At 39.4% G+C, this 17,106-nt stretch overlaps 1 protein-coding gene across 1 annotated transcript; it reads left to right on the top strand.

The window, feature by feature from the left end:
- Positions 1–749: 749 nt before the first annotated feature.
- Positions 750–16,059, top strand: LOC144206726 (RAS guanyl-releasing protein 1-like). Its single transcript, XM_077731854.1, has 18 exons — positions 750–879; positions 2,474–2,672; positions 3,562–3,734; positions 6,322–6,427; positions 8,950–9,012; positions 9,100–9,231; positions 9,458–9,611; positions 9,741–9,914; positions 10,998–11,114; positions 11,535–11,810; positions 12,113–12,193; positions 12,911–13,015; positions 13,109–13,218; positions 13,449–13,593; positions 13,677–13,713; positions 13,798–13,938; positions 14,887–15,200; positions 15,288–16,059. The coding sequence occupies exons 2-18, from the start codon at positions 2,536–2,538 to the stop codon at positions 15,420–15,422; spliced, it is 2,400 nt and encodes a 799-aa protein (XP_077587980.1). The 5' UTR covers positions 750–879; positions 2,474–2,535; the 3' UTR covers positions 15,423–16,059.
- Positions 16,060–17,106: the final 1,047 nt, after the last annotated feature.

Below are 17,106 nucleotides of genomic sequence, written 5' to 3'. Positions count from 1 at the left end.
TGTGTATGGACCTAGGTTTTGTTTTGAGTTGAGCAGTATCATTGCATTCAGCCTGACAGAAGACATTAAATGGAAAAATAAGATACTTTTGTTAAAAGCTTTTTGAATTGTATGAGTTCCCCTTCCTTAGACATTACTGCCACCTAGAGGCCTTGCCATCACTTATGAATACTGTACAAGACACTGCACTAAAGCTTTTTTCCCCTACCCCTAAAAGCACTTATTATTAACCCTTTGCAAACCTTCACAATCACAGTCACCTGGGGTCCTGGGTTAAAATCCAGCTCATGTCTGTGTGGAGTTTGCATGTTCTCCCCGGGCCTGTGTGGGTTTCCTTCGGGTACTCCGGTACATGCATTACTCACCATGGTATGTAGTCTTTCTGTTTGCCTGGTTTTACCTTCAATTGGTTATCCTGTTATTCTGTTCCAGTTCTAGCCAACATTGGACAATTTTTAATCAAAATGTGGTTCCCCAAGTCAACATTTGATAACAACTTACCCATATTTGACGCTCTCTTCAAATTCCACTGTGAATTGATAGAATGTCGTTATTATATATTTTTGTATATGCACATGCATGTGCATATGTATATGCATCTACAAAAATATATGCATATGCATTTAGAAAAAAAATATACGCATATGCATATACAAAAATATATGCATATGCATATACAAAAATGTATATAATATAATAAATAGTTTACCTTCATCTGATATTGATTTTGAAAACTGCCAAGTGATCAGCAGAAAAAAACTAAACAACATCAACAACAATACTTTTTTTTTCCATTTTGACGAACCGTTGGAGAGGACCATTGACTTGTCAGTGCAATTGATGTGTTGAACAACGCCGACGTATGAGGAAGTCTTAAGGGTAAGTTTAACTCGTTTTCCTTGGAATATCCGAACGAATTTGGTATCATCGTCCATCATCGTGTTAGTATAAATTGCTTGCTGGGTGTTGATTTTAAAACGAACAAACTTAGATACCCGATTTGAAACCAAGCATTTGAGCGAGTTGCTACAAACTGGTGTTACGTTCAAGAGCAAAAAAAGAGAGCAGGGATCTGATGAATAAAAAGTACAATATATGTATTCCCAACTTCAGTTTCTATGTATAAATGTTATTCCCCAAATTCTACACACGCACTTTAACGGGAATTCTTAATGTGATTTTTAAACATTTCACATTTAGGGATGTGCCTTCACATAATTGTTGTAAATTCCCATGTGATTGCAAACGCCCAACTAGAATGTTATTGCCATTTAATATTTTATGGAAACTTGACTTTTTAAAATATTTGTATCATTGTTAGCAAAAATGAAATGATAAATAGTTTCTCACTCAAATTTACATCAATACCAAATATAATACATAATGTCATAATTGTTTTGCCACGTGGGGGCAGGCTTATTGCATGTACTTGCATATTGCAAGTGACAATTAATCATGGTTTTAATAACACACTATCATGCCTCCTACATTTATTTAATAAAATGTTATCTGTTTTCCCTCTGTACTTCTGCAAAATATTAATTTTAACTATCCATTATAGCTGATTTCTGGCTTTTTCATGCACACCCACTAAAATTTTAACAAGAAGTTCCTCAGAAATATTATAACATGAGCCTACATATTTCTAAAAGTTGTTTGAAGCTAAATATCCATTTTATTTTTCCACCGATGGAACATACTCTTGACCGTCAGACATATGTATGTGATCGTTTGAACTAGTAAGAGATGTTAAATCCGTCCCTCTTCATCACTGCTTATTCTTGTCAGTATCACGGGGTGCTGGAGCCTACCCCAGCTGACCTCAGGCAAAAGGCAGGCTACACCCTAAACTGGTAGTTGTCAGGCACAGACAAACCTTCACAATCACAGTCACCTGGGGTGCTGGGTTAAAATCCCAGTCATGTCTGTGTGGAGTTTGTATGTTCTCCCCGGGCCTGTGTGGGTTTCCTTCGGGTACTCCGGTTTCCTACCACATTCCAAAAGCATGCATAGTAGGCTGGATTGGACACTCTAAATTGCATGATTGTCTGTCTCCTTATGCCCTGCGATCAGCCCACCACCGATTCAGGGTGTCCAGAGACAGCTGGGATTGGCTCCAGCACCCCCTGCGGCCCTAATGAGGTTGAGAAAATGAGATTAGATAAAACAGGGAGGGCTTTTTGAATTGAAAATATTTCCCACTACATCATTGTTGAAGAATTTCCTGCAAAAATGAGCAAATTGCATTCCCTTATAAATCTGAGTCTTCCATAGCCTAAACACCTGCCAGAGTGACTTTTGTAAGAGTGTGGCGCTCTCAGAGGAGTTCCTCTGCCCACTCTCTTGTGCAGTTAATGACATGCCGACTACAGTGCAGCCTGCCTCCCGCCCACAAACAAGCTGTGTCTGAATGTTGCCTGTTGCTTGTGTCACGTCCATTGACGACTGTGTGTGTGTGTGCGTGTGTGTTTAGTGTTTGTGTGTGTGCACGCAGCATGCCACGGAGAGGACCGGGGAGGCGACCACAGTGATCAGATGCTCCCATCGAGGAGGACGCAGATGGACAGCTTAGTGCAGCCTCTTGTAGCCCAGTACCTTGCAATGGGCTGTCAATCTAAAGAAAACAACAAAAGTGAAAGTATTGCTTCGGATGAGAAGGCAAAGGATGATGCGTAAGTGTCACCAGATTTTTTTACTCTTTGATTTTCAAATTATTTTGTTCTGTATTCAAAATAATTATACAAATGTACAGTTCTGTATATTTGTGTTTTTTTAGAGAAGTTATTTAGACATATTTATATTAGATTTAGTCATACATATACTTTAAAAAGTGTTAAAGTGATTTGAATTATGGATAAAGTTGAGAAATGTGGCTTTCTTCTGTTAAAGAAAAGAAGGATTTTCTTTAATGTGTCTTTTTCTGTTAAAGAAAAGAGGGATTTTCTTTGTCAGCCAACATGCTAAAGTGGATGTCCGTAATTAGTGGTATTTCCCACTGTTAAAGGAAGGAAATGAGAACAATGCATACTATCTCAAGGGAGTGACTTTAAATAGAAGCTATCTTTTGAACTTTTGCTGTTTTCTAGGTAGTTGAGACAATAGAATTGACATTTTTATTTCAGGGGAACTAAACTGGAACCAAAACTTTAAAACTCGGGGCTATATGTTAAATTTTCTATATCATGTGCTCTTCACTTAAATTCATGAAGTATTTATCTGGAAATAAAAGATGTAAAACAACTTTTCAACGACAAGATACACATCACTACTGTCACTTTTTTTCCAGAAACTTTTCAAAACACCTTCCTGCATAATTGACCAAAAATGACATTATGTGTAGATGATTACCTTTCTCCACTAAATGTAATTACTTATTGCAAACCGTCAAAATTTTAGTTCAATACACATTATTATAAGACCTTAACCTAAACCTCAGCTCCTTTAAAATGGAAGGCAAGATTCCCTGATGTTTTGTGAAATGTGTTATTTTAAATGGTTCCTTCGGAAGAAAAGAAAACACACAATGCCATTAACATTCTTGTGTTGCTCTGCTTCCTAAAGGAGAGGGACTCCAGGATGTGGGGCCAGGTCTAGAGTTTCTCCTCCAGTACGTCCTCAAAAGTTCCACAAACCTGGTCAGGCCCAGATCCCCATGGCAAAACCCACAATGTCACTGGGCCATCTTAACAAAGCCAGCTGGGAGGAGCTCATCCACGCTTGTTTGGGGGCCTTTGGTAAGTGTGATTAAACTTTCAGTCATTGACTCAGTTTAGTGATTATTATGTCTGTCGCATATTGTTGACGAACTGTTTTTGTCGTATCCCGGAATGATGGCGGGTGGGCAAGGGACTGTTTTCGAAAGCACCGCAGGTTAGACGAGTGGATTGGATCAATCAAGTCCACGTCATTGGTTTCATTAAGTTGCCAAGCCAGCTTTCTGAGTTTTGGTGATTATATCTGTGGAAAAGGAAGCTTTGAAAGTGCCGTTGCCCTGGTTACGCAAATGGAGCAATAGGGGAGGCGTTACAATGGACTGCACATAAAAGGCTATCCCATAAACAGCAATCGTCAGTGGCGAGGTAGAACGAGGTTCAATTTTTTTGTTGCTACATACATAAATTATCAGTGTGTGAGCAGGGTTTTAAAGGTAATTAAAAGTTAATGAATGTAAAAGCAAAAGCGTTTAAATGTATTGAAATATTCAAATAGAACTTTACGAGGCATTTACATTTGATTGTATTGATTAACAGTGTGTAGTTTTACAATCTGGTCTACATTGATTCAACTTGAAGATTTAAACAACAAAAATAGATTATATAAAAAGAATGATGGAGAAATCTAAATTAGTAGGTTTGGTATACCTGGCAGTCTGATGTTGTCACAATATTTGACTACATTATTAGGTGTAGTATGTTGCAGGTAAAGGTAAAGAAATTATGGCAAGAACAAATCACTCACACATCACATCACATAAGAACCCCTAAGGTCGTCGAGTTCCATGTGCTCTTCAAATATGAGCGTGCATTCAAGTGCTATTTGAAGGACAAATCCAATGGTACCTTCAGGCCCAACTGAGCCTAAAGGTCAATTCTCCACATCGAGTCACTCACAGGGTGCAAGCCCTTTGAAGAACATATCGCTGTGAGCTCTTGATCAATAGCAGATGACATCATTGCCTGTCAACACTTCACTTTATATTCATAGTGGTTTACTGTACCTTAACCAGATTAACCTGAAGTAGCGTTATTGGCCATTGACACATCCCTTAAATAACTTATCTATCATTCTTTGCTACAAAATAGTTAATCTACTTTTTTTTTGTTGTATTTTCCCAGGATGCAACAGATAGTGCTGGCAAGCTTTGTTGTTGGGAGGTTGTGAAAACAAGGATGGGGCAAATATTTACTTTTGGGGAGTCATCCCTTTCCTGTTGGTCTTTTACACTTTTATGAGTCTTCCAGTTTGTACTAAAACATTCAGTAAATATGCTTGAGTTGCAATATTATTATTTTACTTCATTACATATACTAAAAAAACTATTACATACCTAAAAGCTTTCAGCAGACTTCACTATATATAGTGTTTTTGTGTGTTTCTATCCATGAGTTGTCACAACTTCCTTATATTATATATTTATGGCTTGTAGGCGTGTAAAAGTAGGTTAAATATTAAACAAATATATGCTTGAAAAAACTGAGGTTTCCAGCAGGGCTGTGTGTGGACTAGTGAGACCACTAGTTTAAACAGGTAATGGCTAACCAGCACCAATGGTAACACTGGCCAAGCAGGATTTGCGGGCTGGAGTACAGCTTGCAGAGGCCAGTTGCTCTCAGATAACACAGATTGGAAAATGTGTTGCCATGGTGTGCCGAGTCTATTCAAGGTGATAAAAGTGTGTTCAATCACCTGATGGCCATAAATTCTCGAGAGGTAGTACTAGACCGAATCATGAATGCAGCACGCGCTCTTCAAATGTTCATTGTATTGTGATGTATTTTGTTTTTTTTGTCTGCCAATGTCTTTTTGCTCTGTGTTAACACTTCAGCACTACTTTCAGTGGTTTTTCGCAGAAGATAAATGGTCAGGAAAAGGCATACGTGCTCTGAAATTTTAGCTCAGCACTCGGGTTATGTGGTTTTGCTCTGTTTGGTGCGCTTTTTGTCTCACATCAAGACTGTCGTTGTCTATCTCCAGACAATAGAGGAAGTGATTCTGTATAAATTGGAAATAAGGAGGAACAGAAAATGTTGCAAAGATGCTTGTTTCAGAAGTCAATACAGTTACAAAGGTCATTGAACCCTATGACGTCATTTATTAGTGTGGCCAACAGTGGTTTTCCATTTGGGTAGAGTAATGGCAATTGTTTGCATAGATGTCACACTATTGACAACGATTTAGGCTGTATTCCGACTTGTTTGACTGCTGAAGTATTACATTCTAATGGTACAAAAATATGTTTTCTTTCTATTGTTATCAACCTTCCATCGTGAAATACTAATAACATCTCTTCTTTTTAATTACTATGTTTTTGTCTTTTTAATTACTATGTTTTGCCCCCTCTATCAGTTCCTATTAATAGGCCCAAGCCTTTAATGGCTTTGCAGTACTACTTAACATGATTTAACATAAAATGTCTTCACTACCTGAAGTTTTGCATCTTTGCATCTTTTAATCCAGATGTGATGAATTACAGACAGATTCTGGCTTTGTAGAAACAGAGCGATCGTGAGTCACAGATGACGTTTTTTGTGTATAACTTGACATCTTTCAAACAATGCTTCCTTATTGCTGCACTCAGATGTTTTCTTTTCTTTCTTCCAGATTCAGACGGTGCCATATGTGAGCGTAGCCATTTGTTGAACATAACCCTGACCATGCATCGGCTCCTCATCTCCTCCAGTGATCTGTTGGATAAGCTCACCGATTTATATCCTTGTTTAAAATGACAGAAGGACATTATTAATATGACTATTCATCAGCATTTCAGGTTGTGTGCTGCTTGTTTTTGGTTGTCAAGAGTGACTGGCATTCTCCTGCTTGGCTCACATTAATGCTTTGCTTGCGCACAATGTGAGGAACAAATTTGAATTTGCTGCTGCTGGTATTTCTTCACAAAAGTTTCAGGCCACCACATACTTTCTTGTTCTCATCTAATCTTTTATTTATTTCATCGTCATCGTTCCTGAACTCACCAGAATCTGTCTGTGAAACTGCATCTTGCTAAGAGGAAGAACAAGTGTATATTTTTTAAGTGGTGGGTCAGCTAATGGTGTGGCTTGTGTCAGGAAGGGCATCCGGCATAAAAATGCCACATTTATCATTCATTGTTAGAATGACTCTGTCTTTTGAAAATTAGTGATTGGTAGAGAAAGAAATGACCTCAAATTAATCATAAATGGTAACAACTATGATACACTTAGGGTAGGCCCTGGCAATTGCCTATGTTCATTTTGTGGCAATTTTAAACTGATTTCAGAACATTTGGGACATAGTTTTGTGGTGTCAGATGTCAGGGAAGGAGTTGCTCATTGCTGTTCTACCTTTCTTTAGGTGTGTGCGGTTCTTGGGGCAGGGTGGGGAGCTGTGACTTTCTGGGTCGTGGTGGTGTTGTTACCACTGAATAGAAAGACGGGTGTCAACTGTTTAATACACACAGTTAATTTGTCCCATTAGCCACCACTACTAACCTTGCTTACCCAACCTCTTTAATCCATTAACATTTTTCTCTGATCTATCTTCCCTTTTACATTCCTTCAGTTATTCAGTATCCTCTCCCAACATGGTGTCTCTTAAACAAGACTTGACATAGAGAGTACAATGCCACTTCCATTAGGTAGCATAGACAGTATAGTTGATGATTTTTAAACAACCACAATTGGAGTATATCAAACACCCATGCGTTGAGCCTATAAAGCCACTCAGACTCCCAGTTTTAATAATTCTGCCATTTACTATACATACTTGGTACAAACAGTTAAATAGAGGTACAGAATCATTTTTGATCAAGCTTAATGTTCTTGTATTGTCTCTTGTGCCCATCGTTTCAATTCCTTCATTGGATTCACTTCTTTAGCCAATGTTCTGTTTGGTTTGGTTTTATCATTTGCTGTGTAAACAAGTCTCATCTTCTTTTGTATCATGTCTTGTGGAGTGGAGGGCTTTCAGTCTCGGCTTACATTCAGGAAACAGCGGTGGCGTCACGAAACCTCTCAGGGGAGCACGGCAGCTTATCGAGCAGGCTGCGGTTTCAGGTGTTAATTACCTCTGTTTCTTTCACACACGCAGACAGACACGCGTCCTCTTCAACTATATATAAACACATCTGCAGCTTAAAAAGACGGCTGTTTGCACAAACCACGTCACAAGGCACAATGCAAAACGTCCCACTGCTATTTATAGCTCTCTCCTTTGGGCCCAAGCCCCAGAAGGATCCATCAAATGGATTGATATTGTGTATTATGATGAGGGTGGAGACGGGGGAGCCATTAACAGCCTTCATTATTGGAGTCCGGTCCAGAGATTGCGTGGGTGCTTCTTCTGCTCCCATGACGCCATTAGCCTTTTTATGTGCATCACTTCAAGATGATTCCCGCCACATGAGAACTGTCGTGTCAGTTTGTTTATTTATGAAGGCTGACTCTCACATCACACCTTGTTTTGAACGGCTTGTTATTGGGCCACTCAGGCTAGACTACGATTAACGGTCATTGTGCAAAATGGAGGAGGCCCTAAAGATAACATTGACAGTCTTGCCTCAGAAATTACATAATTGTGTGTTTTAATCAGTTCAAACTCACTGTTTGAATTTGCGTTGTCATACTCATATGGTCATATGTTAGGATCAGTGTGTCGGCCTCACAGCTCTGGGGTCCTGGGTTCAAATCCAGGTCATGTCCATCTGTGTGGAGGTTGCATGTTTTCTTCAGGTACTCCGGTTTTGTGCGCAGTTGTGTTCTCTTCTCCACTCATTGTATTCGCTTTGTTGATTAAAAAAATGTTTGCCCTTAATCGTAAGTTGTTAAAGTACATATATTTTTCACACCTGCTCCATTCCTTGTTAGCCAACCTACCTAATTGACAACATTTGACAAGCGAGGCATGTTTGCCCTTGGAAAACTATTCTGCTTTCATTGAACCTTTTATTCTGTTTTTTAAAAATTACTTTCTATTTTACAAGAAAATGGTGTTGCACTTCCAAATCTCTATAACATTTGACATTCATTGTTTTGGTGGCTTTGTCCTTGCATTTGATTTGTGCCTTTTGTTATTCCCTGTATTGTACAGTGATTCACTGAGTGATGCTCGTCAATTTGGTTTCACAGTTGCCTCCTACATTGCCAAATGTCACTCTGTGGTCAGGCTTATTGCCAGTAACTTAAAATTATTGTGAACCAAAGTTATACAAATCTATACAGTTCATCATTTAGTAACCTTAACTGTTACCCTTACATTTAAAAGTGCATTGGATAATGAGCAGCCGGGAGAGTGCCAGAGAATATGCTACCTCATCAGGTTTGTGGTTTTAATAAGATATACAAGACATTACTCTCATTTCTTTGTTTCCCTTCCTCGACACACAACGTCTTTTGTGACCACCAGGCATTGGATTCAAGAATTCTGGATGATGTTCAGACTGCATCACAGCTTGTCTGACAGCTTGGACCAGCTTCGAGATCTCATCAGGGAGCAGGGACAGGAGCAACTCTGCTGCCTACTAGAGACCAAATGGATGTAAGTGTCAATGTGTGTCCAATTGTAAACTGAGAGGTCTGAACACAACTTGCAAATAAGCTAGTAAAACAATTAAATAGTCTAGTTTAACGTGCAGAACTGCTCAGAATATGTCATATCACCCCACTGACGCTTAACACCCACTGCCCACATGGAACAGATTTGTTTTTTCCAATGGCAGTGTAAGAGTTAAGAGAAACTCTTGGGTATATGTGATGTGTTGCAGAAGCGAGCGAGACTGGTCGTGGAAGGCCAGCCAGAAGATGAAAGCTAACAGTGGTAAAAAGAGGAAGGTCTCGCTTCTCTTTGACCACCTGGAGCCCATCGAACTGGCCGAGCATCTCACCTTCCTGGAATTTAAATCATTCTGCAAGATTTCTGTGAGTGCTTGCTCCTAACAGAATGAAAAAACTTTTCTGCGCTGGTGATTTTTGTATTTGACATGCATGCAAAGGTGAAAATGCCTTGACTGTTGCGTTCACCTCATTACACTCTGCTCTTACCACCAGTTTATAGACTACCAGAATTACATCCGCAAGTGCTGCATGAAGGACATCCCCGTGATGGAGCGTTCCATCGCCTTGTGCAATGGGGTCTCCCAGTGGGTTCAGCTTATGGTGCTGAGCAGACCTACAGCTCAGCTGAGAGCTGAGGTGTTCACCAAGTTCATCCATGTGGCACAGGTAAAGTTATAATTACTGGGAAGTAATGTGAATCCACTAAACCACTGCCCTCCATCTAGTCAATACTATTTTTAAGCAAAGGCCTTTTTATCCATTCATAGTGAACTTATATATCTCATTGGCTGATATTGATGGCAATAAAAATTCAATCCATTTTGAGTGGAATTAGTTGGCAGAAAATGATTGCTTCTAGCCTTCCCAGACCAAATAGGTTGAATGTCCATGCCTGCAAATAACAGTAAAAAAAAATAACATTCACAGCCTGCCCTCCCAAATGGACGTCTATGATTGTCAATGGCCTCCAATTCAGGGTGGCCCCACCCTAGTGCCCATAGTTAGCTGGGAAAAGTCTCCATCACCCCCTGCTACCCTTGAGAGGATAAGCAGTTCAGAAAATCAATAAATGAATGATTGAGGGAAAAATATATCATTGAGATTTGGATCACACTTGTATACTAAATATTAATCCTGTTGTTATGTTTTTTAACCAACATAAAAATATAGACCCTTGCTCTCTAAAATGTTCAAATACCCTAGTTTGCATGCATTTCTTTGTATTGGATTATATTCATTAAATTTCACTCTACTTTTGATATATTTATTATATACATTATTTATCTATGTCTATTTGTCACATTATTGAACTCAGTCAACAGTTAGGCCTAATTTACAACCATGGCAGTGCATCATTCGGCGGCCCCTACCCAAACTGGTCCTACCATTAAATCACCAGTCTGCTGCTGAGCACAAAGCCCATGGGCTGTGGACAGAAATTTCACATCATTCTCCAGTGACAGCAGGAATTAGAGAGCTGAGAAGAGATCGAAAGCGCTTCAGGAAAAAAAAGTGTGAAAATGTAACAACAATTTAAGTGGTTTATGTAACTGCAGTTTTGGATATTATATAAGCACAACTACCTGGAACTTGTAGCCACCATTTCTGCAAATTACAACCACAATCCAGTGTGTATTGTACTTCCCTGACTATCTGAATTGGGCTTTATTTATTTTTTTATTGGGTTTCTCGTTGAATTGTGCGTTGCCTATTTGTGTGACCTTGCATGTGTTTGTTTGCATCCACCAGGGTTTACACCTCATGCACAACTACAACTCGCTAATGGCAGTGGTTGGAGGGCTTTGTCACAGCTCCATATCCAGACTGAAGGACACCACTTCCCATGTACCCAATGAAGTACTCAAGGTAATGAATTATCGCCCAAAGAGAAATAGAAATTAAGGACCTGCATACATTTGAAAAACCTCAATCCAAATCATTTGGGACATCATCTATATAAAAGACAATTTGCAATCTTTTTTAACCTGCTATAATCAATTGAATTCACACCTCAAAAAATGTGTTAATACCCAAGTTTGATAGTGATCAAGATAATAATTTTGTTTTAGAAAATTATATATTGTGTTCTCAAAAAATCATGCAGTTACAACTAAGGAATTCAAGTACTTCATCATACATACTCATCAGATTTTTTTCCCACATAACCGTTACAACCCTCCGTCGGTCACGTTTGAGAGTGCGTTGCTCTGATATTACACTTACAAGCATTCTATATTAATTCATGAGTGTTCAACAGGATTAAAGAAGGCATTTTTTCCTCCTCAGGTGTTAAATGAAATGACAGATCTGCTTTCGTCGTGCCGAAACTTTGATAACTACAGGCAAGCATATAACAAGTGTACCGGTTTTAAAATCCCCATCCTGGGCGTGCATCTGAAAGACCTCATCTCTGTGAACGAGGCCATGCCCGACTATGCGGAAGACAATAAAGTCAACGTACAGAAGCTGCAGGCTCTTTACAGCCATATCAATGAGCTCATCCAGCTCCAGCAGATCCCACCTAAACTGGACGCCAACAAGGACTTGGTCCATCTCCTCACGGTATCGCTTTCTCTCTTATTTTTTTGTGATTCACCTCATTGTAGTCAATGTTATTCAAGCCCAGATGTAGATGAGTGTGTTCCAGCATGTGGTTTGTTGGCACGCGCGTGGGTGCGATGAGAGTCTAGGATCCATGAGTGTGTGGGTGACAAAAGCAGTGCGAACGAGAGTGAATACAAATTGCTGCGCTGTACTTGCGTGTGTCATCCTTGCGGTGCTGTACATGAATATGTCCTTGAAAATCTTCTCTTCCAACCCTTCTCATCCTCGTGCCTCTCTCTTTCCTTGCACTCGCTCTGCAGCTGTCCTTGGACCTTTACTACACTGAGGATGAACTCTACGAACTGTCTTACGCCCGGGAGCCCAAGAACTGCAAAGCCCCTGTGAGTGATGGAACCGCTAAACACATGCAAGTCATAGATGTGCGTATCCATAGTGACAGATTTAAAAACATTTTTAGCACGCAAACGTCCCCTTGGCAAGTTTTTCGTTATCAGGACAATATATTTATTGATTAATTCTATCACCATCAATTACAGTTCAGGTGGTTGCTCTCGACAGTAACATACAATACTACATAAAAAGGGATTTGGAGTATTATCACTAACAAGTATAGTGTATTTTCATCAATTGGTTTATCTGAGTTGAAAGAAAATTCACTGTAGCTGATCCTTACCTGAGATGACCAGGGAAAGTATTTTGCAAAGTTTGAGTTGCACTATAATAATTGCTGGAAGCCGAATTTCAAGTGTTAGCTTCACTTGTGAATCAGCGACTGTTAACAAAAATGTTAATCAGACAGTTGAAGTAAATACAATAGGGTTCGTGTTATATTAATATATTACTAATGAATAATTTTTGCCTCAAATTACTCGTTTCTATAGCACATCTTGCAAAATGAGCTGTAGGCACATAAAATTATTCCTTTTTTTCTATTTTTTTTCGAAGGTTTTAATTGTTAACACTTTGTTTAACATACAAAAGTTTATTTACAGTTAATAGATTTCTTGAATGTTATAGAAATGATGACGATTCATTGATTTATGAACATGACCTCAAGTGATTCAGCCACTTTAACAATACTTTGAATTTTCCATCAGCCAGCCACCCCATCAAGACCTCCACTGGTTGTGGACTGGGTTTCTGGAGTGGCTCCTAAACCTGATCCCCGAACAATTGGCAAGCATGTGCAGAGAATGGTGGATGTAGGTCTTTCTGTTTTTCACATGAGCATCAATATGGCGTCCTACTGTTACTCGATTGTCAAATATTTACGTCTATCTCTATCTCTTCAACAGTCCGTGTTTAAGAACTACGACCACGATGAGAACGGCTTCATTTCTCAAGAGGACTTTGAAAAAATTGCCGCCAGTTTTCCCTTTTCCTTCTGTGTCATGGACAAAGACAAGTAAGTGCTTGGAGGACCGAGCTCTCATTTGCAACTGAAGCGTAGAATAAAGTGGTATTTGTAGTGATGAGCGGCAACAGGAAGCATAAGTTTGCTACAAAACTAACCATAACCTCACCACTTTTTAGTCTAATTGTTGCACGCTCTGTTCACAGCCCACAAAAAGCTAACACAAATGAGTTCAGGTTTATTATTAGTAATATAGTCCTTTTCTCGCAATGTTTCTGCAGAGAGGGGCTCGTCAGCAGAGATGAAATCACAGCTTATTTCATGCGGGCAAGTGTCATCTGCTCCAAACTTGGCCTGGGTTTTGTTCATAACTTTCAGGAGACCACTTACATGAAGCCCACCTTCTGCGACAACTGCTCTGGATTAGTAAGTCGGCAGACTAATTGACTAGTTGCATGTACCACGTGAATGTTTTTGTACATTTCTGTTTTTCTTTTTGTTCTTCCTAGCTTTGGGGTGTCATCAAGCAAGGCTACAGATGCAAAGGTGAGAGAGTCACATTTGCCGCAAAGAATCAGAGAGAAGTGGTTTGTTGAGTTCCTTTTCTGAATTTGTTCTGTGTTCCCACAGACTGTGGGATGAACTGTCACAAATTGTGTAAGGACCAGGTGGCCTTTGAGTGCAAGAAAAACCCCAAAGTGAGCATCAACAATAACAACACTGATAGTCCCACGCCAACTTCCACACCTGTTACTGCAGGAACTTCAGACGGTGAGTTTGTCTACTCCACTCATCTACGCCTGTTATTAGATTAGATTAGATTTATTTTGTGTATTGGAACTTTATTACATCCTATATTTGGGAGATTTCCTTGGTTACAGTAGCAAGACAGACACAGAAGACATTGCAGACCTAGCTAAAAAAACTGGAGCCACACACAGAAAGATTGTATAGTTGCAACACATGAACAATATTCATATTTCATCTAATGTCTTTCAATTATTGAATCATTCATATTTCGTGCCGCTTACAAGTCCCGGGGGTGCCGAAGCCTATCCCAACTGACAATACGCACTGGATTGCCAGCCAATCTCATGGTCCAAGGAGACAAACAACCTTTTACACTCACAATAACACCTAATGGGAATATCGAGTCTCCAATTAGCTTACAATGCATGTTTTCGGAATGTGGGAGGAAACTGGAGTGCCCAGGGAAAACCCACGCAAGATACAAGTAGAACATGCAAATGCCACACAAGTAGGCTGGAGCCCGGTTTCTAACCCATAATCTCAGAACTGTGGGGCATTTCTGTTTCATCAGCCAAGCGTCACTTCAATCAAACGGTCCCCATTGATTGAAAGGAACCAGTGTCAGTGTTAGTAAATTCCTTTCTTTTAATAACACAATGTGTAAAGTTTATATCAATTGTATCTGTTAAGGGTGGGTGGATTCCCTCTAGCTGTTTTTCACTTACCGCTGCCCACCTTTGATGAGAAATCTGATTTATTCAGCAGCAGGTTACGCTTTTAGTATTTGATGCTGTGTTTTGTCACATCATTTATGTCCTTTTCTTTGGCATCCATTACCTCCCTCCAAACATTACAAAGTTTTGACGTGTGTGCGTTTGGTTTGAAATACTTTATTTATGAAGAGAGGTTCTATAGAAAATGAATGGAAACCAAGCAGACTATAATGACGACGCTTGTGCCCCCTTTCAGGTTCAGACGAGTGTCCTTTCCAGTACCCGGTTGTTAACGGCAAAGACTGCAGTCCAGAGTCTCCAGTTGGATCACATCTGAGGCTAAACCGGGTCCATAGTGCAACTCAGACCGACAGTCTGCCCCTATCCCCAGACACCCCTCACCCTTCTTTACTGGTCCCATCAGGGACCACTTCCTTGGAGATGTGCCCCAGCCCTTTGCGTCAAAGGAAACAGCGACACTGTGCCAAATGGGAGAACCGAATTTCTGTTGCACGTAAGCCACGAGAGACTGAAGAAGAGAACAAATCAGTCACCGAGGCCCTGCAATCTGTAGGTGTCACATCTGACTCGATGCGACATAATCTCAACACACTTTAAATTAATCTCATGTACTGTTGTTGTTGTTTTTTTAAACAGGAGAACGAGAGGCTCCAAAAAGCCAATGAAACATTAAACAGGAAGTTGAAAGATGCTGAGCAGGAGGTTGAGATGTTAAAAACGCTGCTGAAGAAGCAAGTTCTCCAACCTGTGGAGGAGAACCAATCATCCTAGATGCATCAAATGACAGTACAGTTGAATTTAATACACTACTATACGCGTGACAAGACCAACTTTTTGGATCGTATGCCAAACATGGAGTATTATGCGCACTCGTCTTTAAAATTTCTTTGAGAACTGACAAGGTTAATAGCGAGTTTTGATTTTAGATTAAAGGTCAGCACAAATGTGGTTAACAATTATCAACACATGCACAAAGTACATCCAGGTTCACACAATTACCCTAAAACGGATTAAGTGCCAACTTTGCCAATTAACACGAATATTTGACTTCTAAAGCCATCAATGACAATGAATGTGTTTTGAAAAAGTGGAAAATTAGGTTGTTCCACTGCCTTTCTGTTACCCACCCGAAAGCCTTATGAGATTTGCTCAAATGTCACTTGTTGCCACACACCATAAGAATTTGTGGGTATGTGAGACACAATTGGTTGAACTCCACATTTTTTGGCCTTTATAAATGTATATAGTTTTCTTTTTCTGCAGTTAAAATGGGTGTTAATGCTGTAAAGAATGGAATAACACTGGTCAGATGCAGTTAGCATGGGGTTGTGCATTCTAAATTGCCACAATTACATTTAGTAAAAGAGCAATGACTGCCATACTGGTGAGTTAAATAATGAGGAAATTAGGTTCCTGGGATAAACATGTCGGTAGAATATGTATGATAGTGTAAAGTTTTTGGAGTAATAATTGCAGTAGGATGATGCCTATTTAACTGCTTTTAGTGCATCCTATTCATGTTGTTTGTGAGAAACACTACACAGTTCATATAGTTTGAAATCACGTGTTTTGGTACATTGATACTTACTGTTGAGTATTATTGTGTGCTAATTTGTGCACGGCATATTGGTGCTTTTGTTTTATGGCCAGTGTTGTAAATGGGAGTGATAGTGTTTTGGTTTATTGATCGTGCCGCATGTATAATGAAGTGGCTTGTTGGCTTATGTTTCATGTAATCATTGCGAGCCTTTTCTTTAAAATAAATGCTGGGTATTCCACGTCAAAAAGAAAAATGAATGCAATGTTTTTGTTATATAATTTCAACTGTAGGGGGCACAAAAGCCTTGTTAGAATTCAACAGAATTCCTGGCACCACTTATAGCATCATTTTTTTGACTGCTTTGTCCCCCGCCTCTGGCCCGAAATCAGCTGGAATAGGCTCCAGCACCCCCGTGCAAACCTAGTGAGGATAAAGCGGTTCAGAAAATGGGATTAGATTTAGTGGTTCAGTTGATAAAATCAATTGAAGATCAATATACATCCTAGACAACCCATTATGGTGTAGCCTTTTAGACATTATGGGCTCAAAGAAACACTGCATTCTAAGATAGACAATAGTCTTCCTAATTAAAGAGAAAGACTAAAGATTTATCAATTAGACGTCAATGTTGGATTACTGTCTGGAAAGATGTCGAGATAAGAATCACTGGTTAGAATCCATTGTCAAAGACGGCCAATCCATTTTTAGTTATTGAATTTTCAGGGTTGCCAGTGGTTAACCAGCACTTCAACTGTTTAGTAGTAGCAGCCTAAATTCATTAATTTACCCAAATTTCTGTAACAGAATTCTGTGTTTAAAAACTGTTCCTTCAAGTGTTCTATAATACAGTCACATAGATGTACTATGTTAACTCATCTAATAATCACATCTATACATTTTTTTCTCTTAGCATTT

This window comes from Stigmatopora nigra, chromosome 13 (assembly GCF_051989575.1).
Source record: "Stigmatopora nigra isolate UIUO_SnigA chromosome 13, RoL_Snig_1.1, whole genome shotgun sequence".
Classification (NCBI taxonomy): Eukaryota; Metazoa; Chordata; class Actinopteri; order Syngnathiformes; family Syngnathidae; genus Stigmatopora; species Stigmatopora nigra.
This window is presented reverse-complemented; position numbering and strand designations above follow the sequence as displayed.

Coding starts and splice junctions, on each gene's coding strand:
- LOC144206726 (XM_077731854.1), top strand. CDS start 2,536: ATGCTCCCATCGAGGAGGACGCAGATGGACAGCTTAGTGCAGCCTCTT. Junction 9,915..10,997: donor AGTTCATCCATGTGGCACAG/GTAAAGTTATAA, acceptor TGCATCCACCAG/GGTTTACACCTCATGCACAA. Junction 13,714..13,797: donor GCAAGGCTACAGATGCAAAG/GTGAGAGAGTCA, acceptor GTGTTCCCACAG/ACTGTGGGATGAACTGTCAC.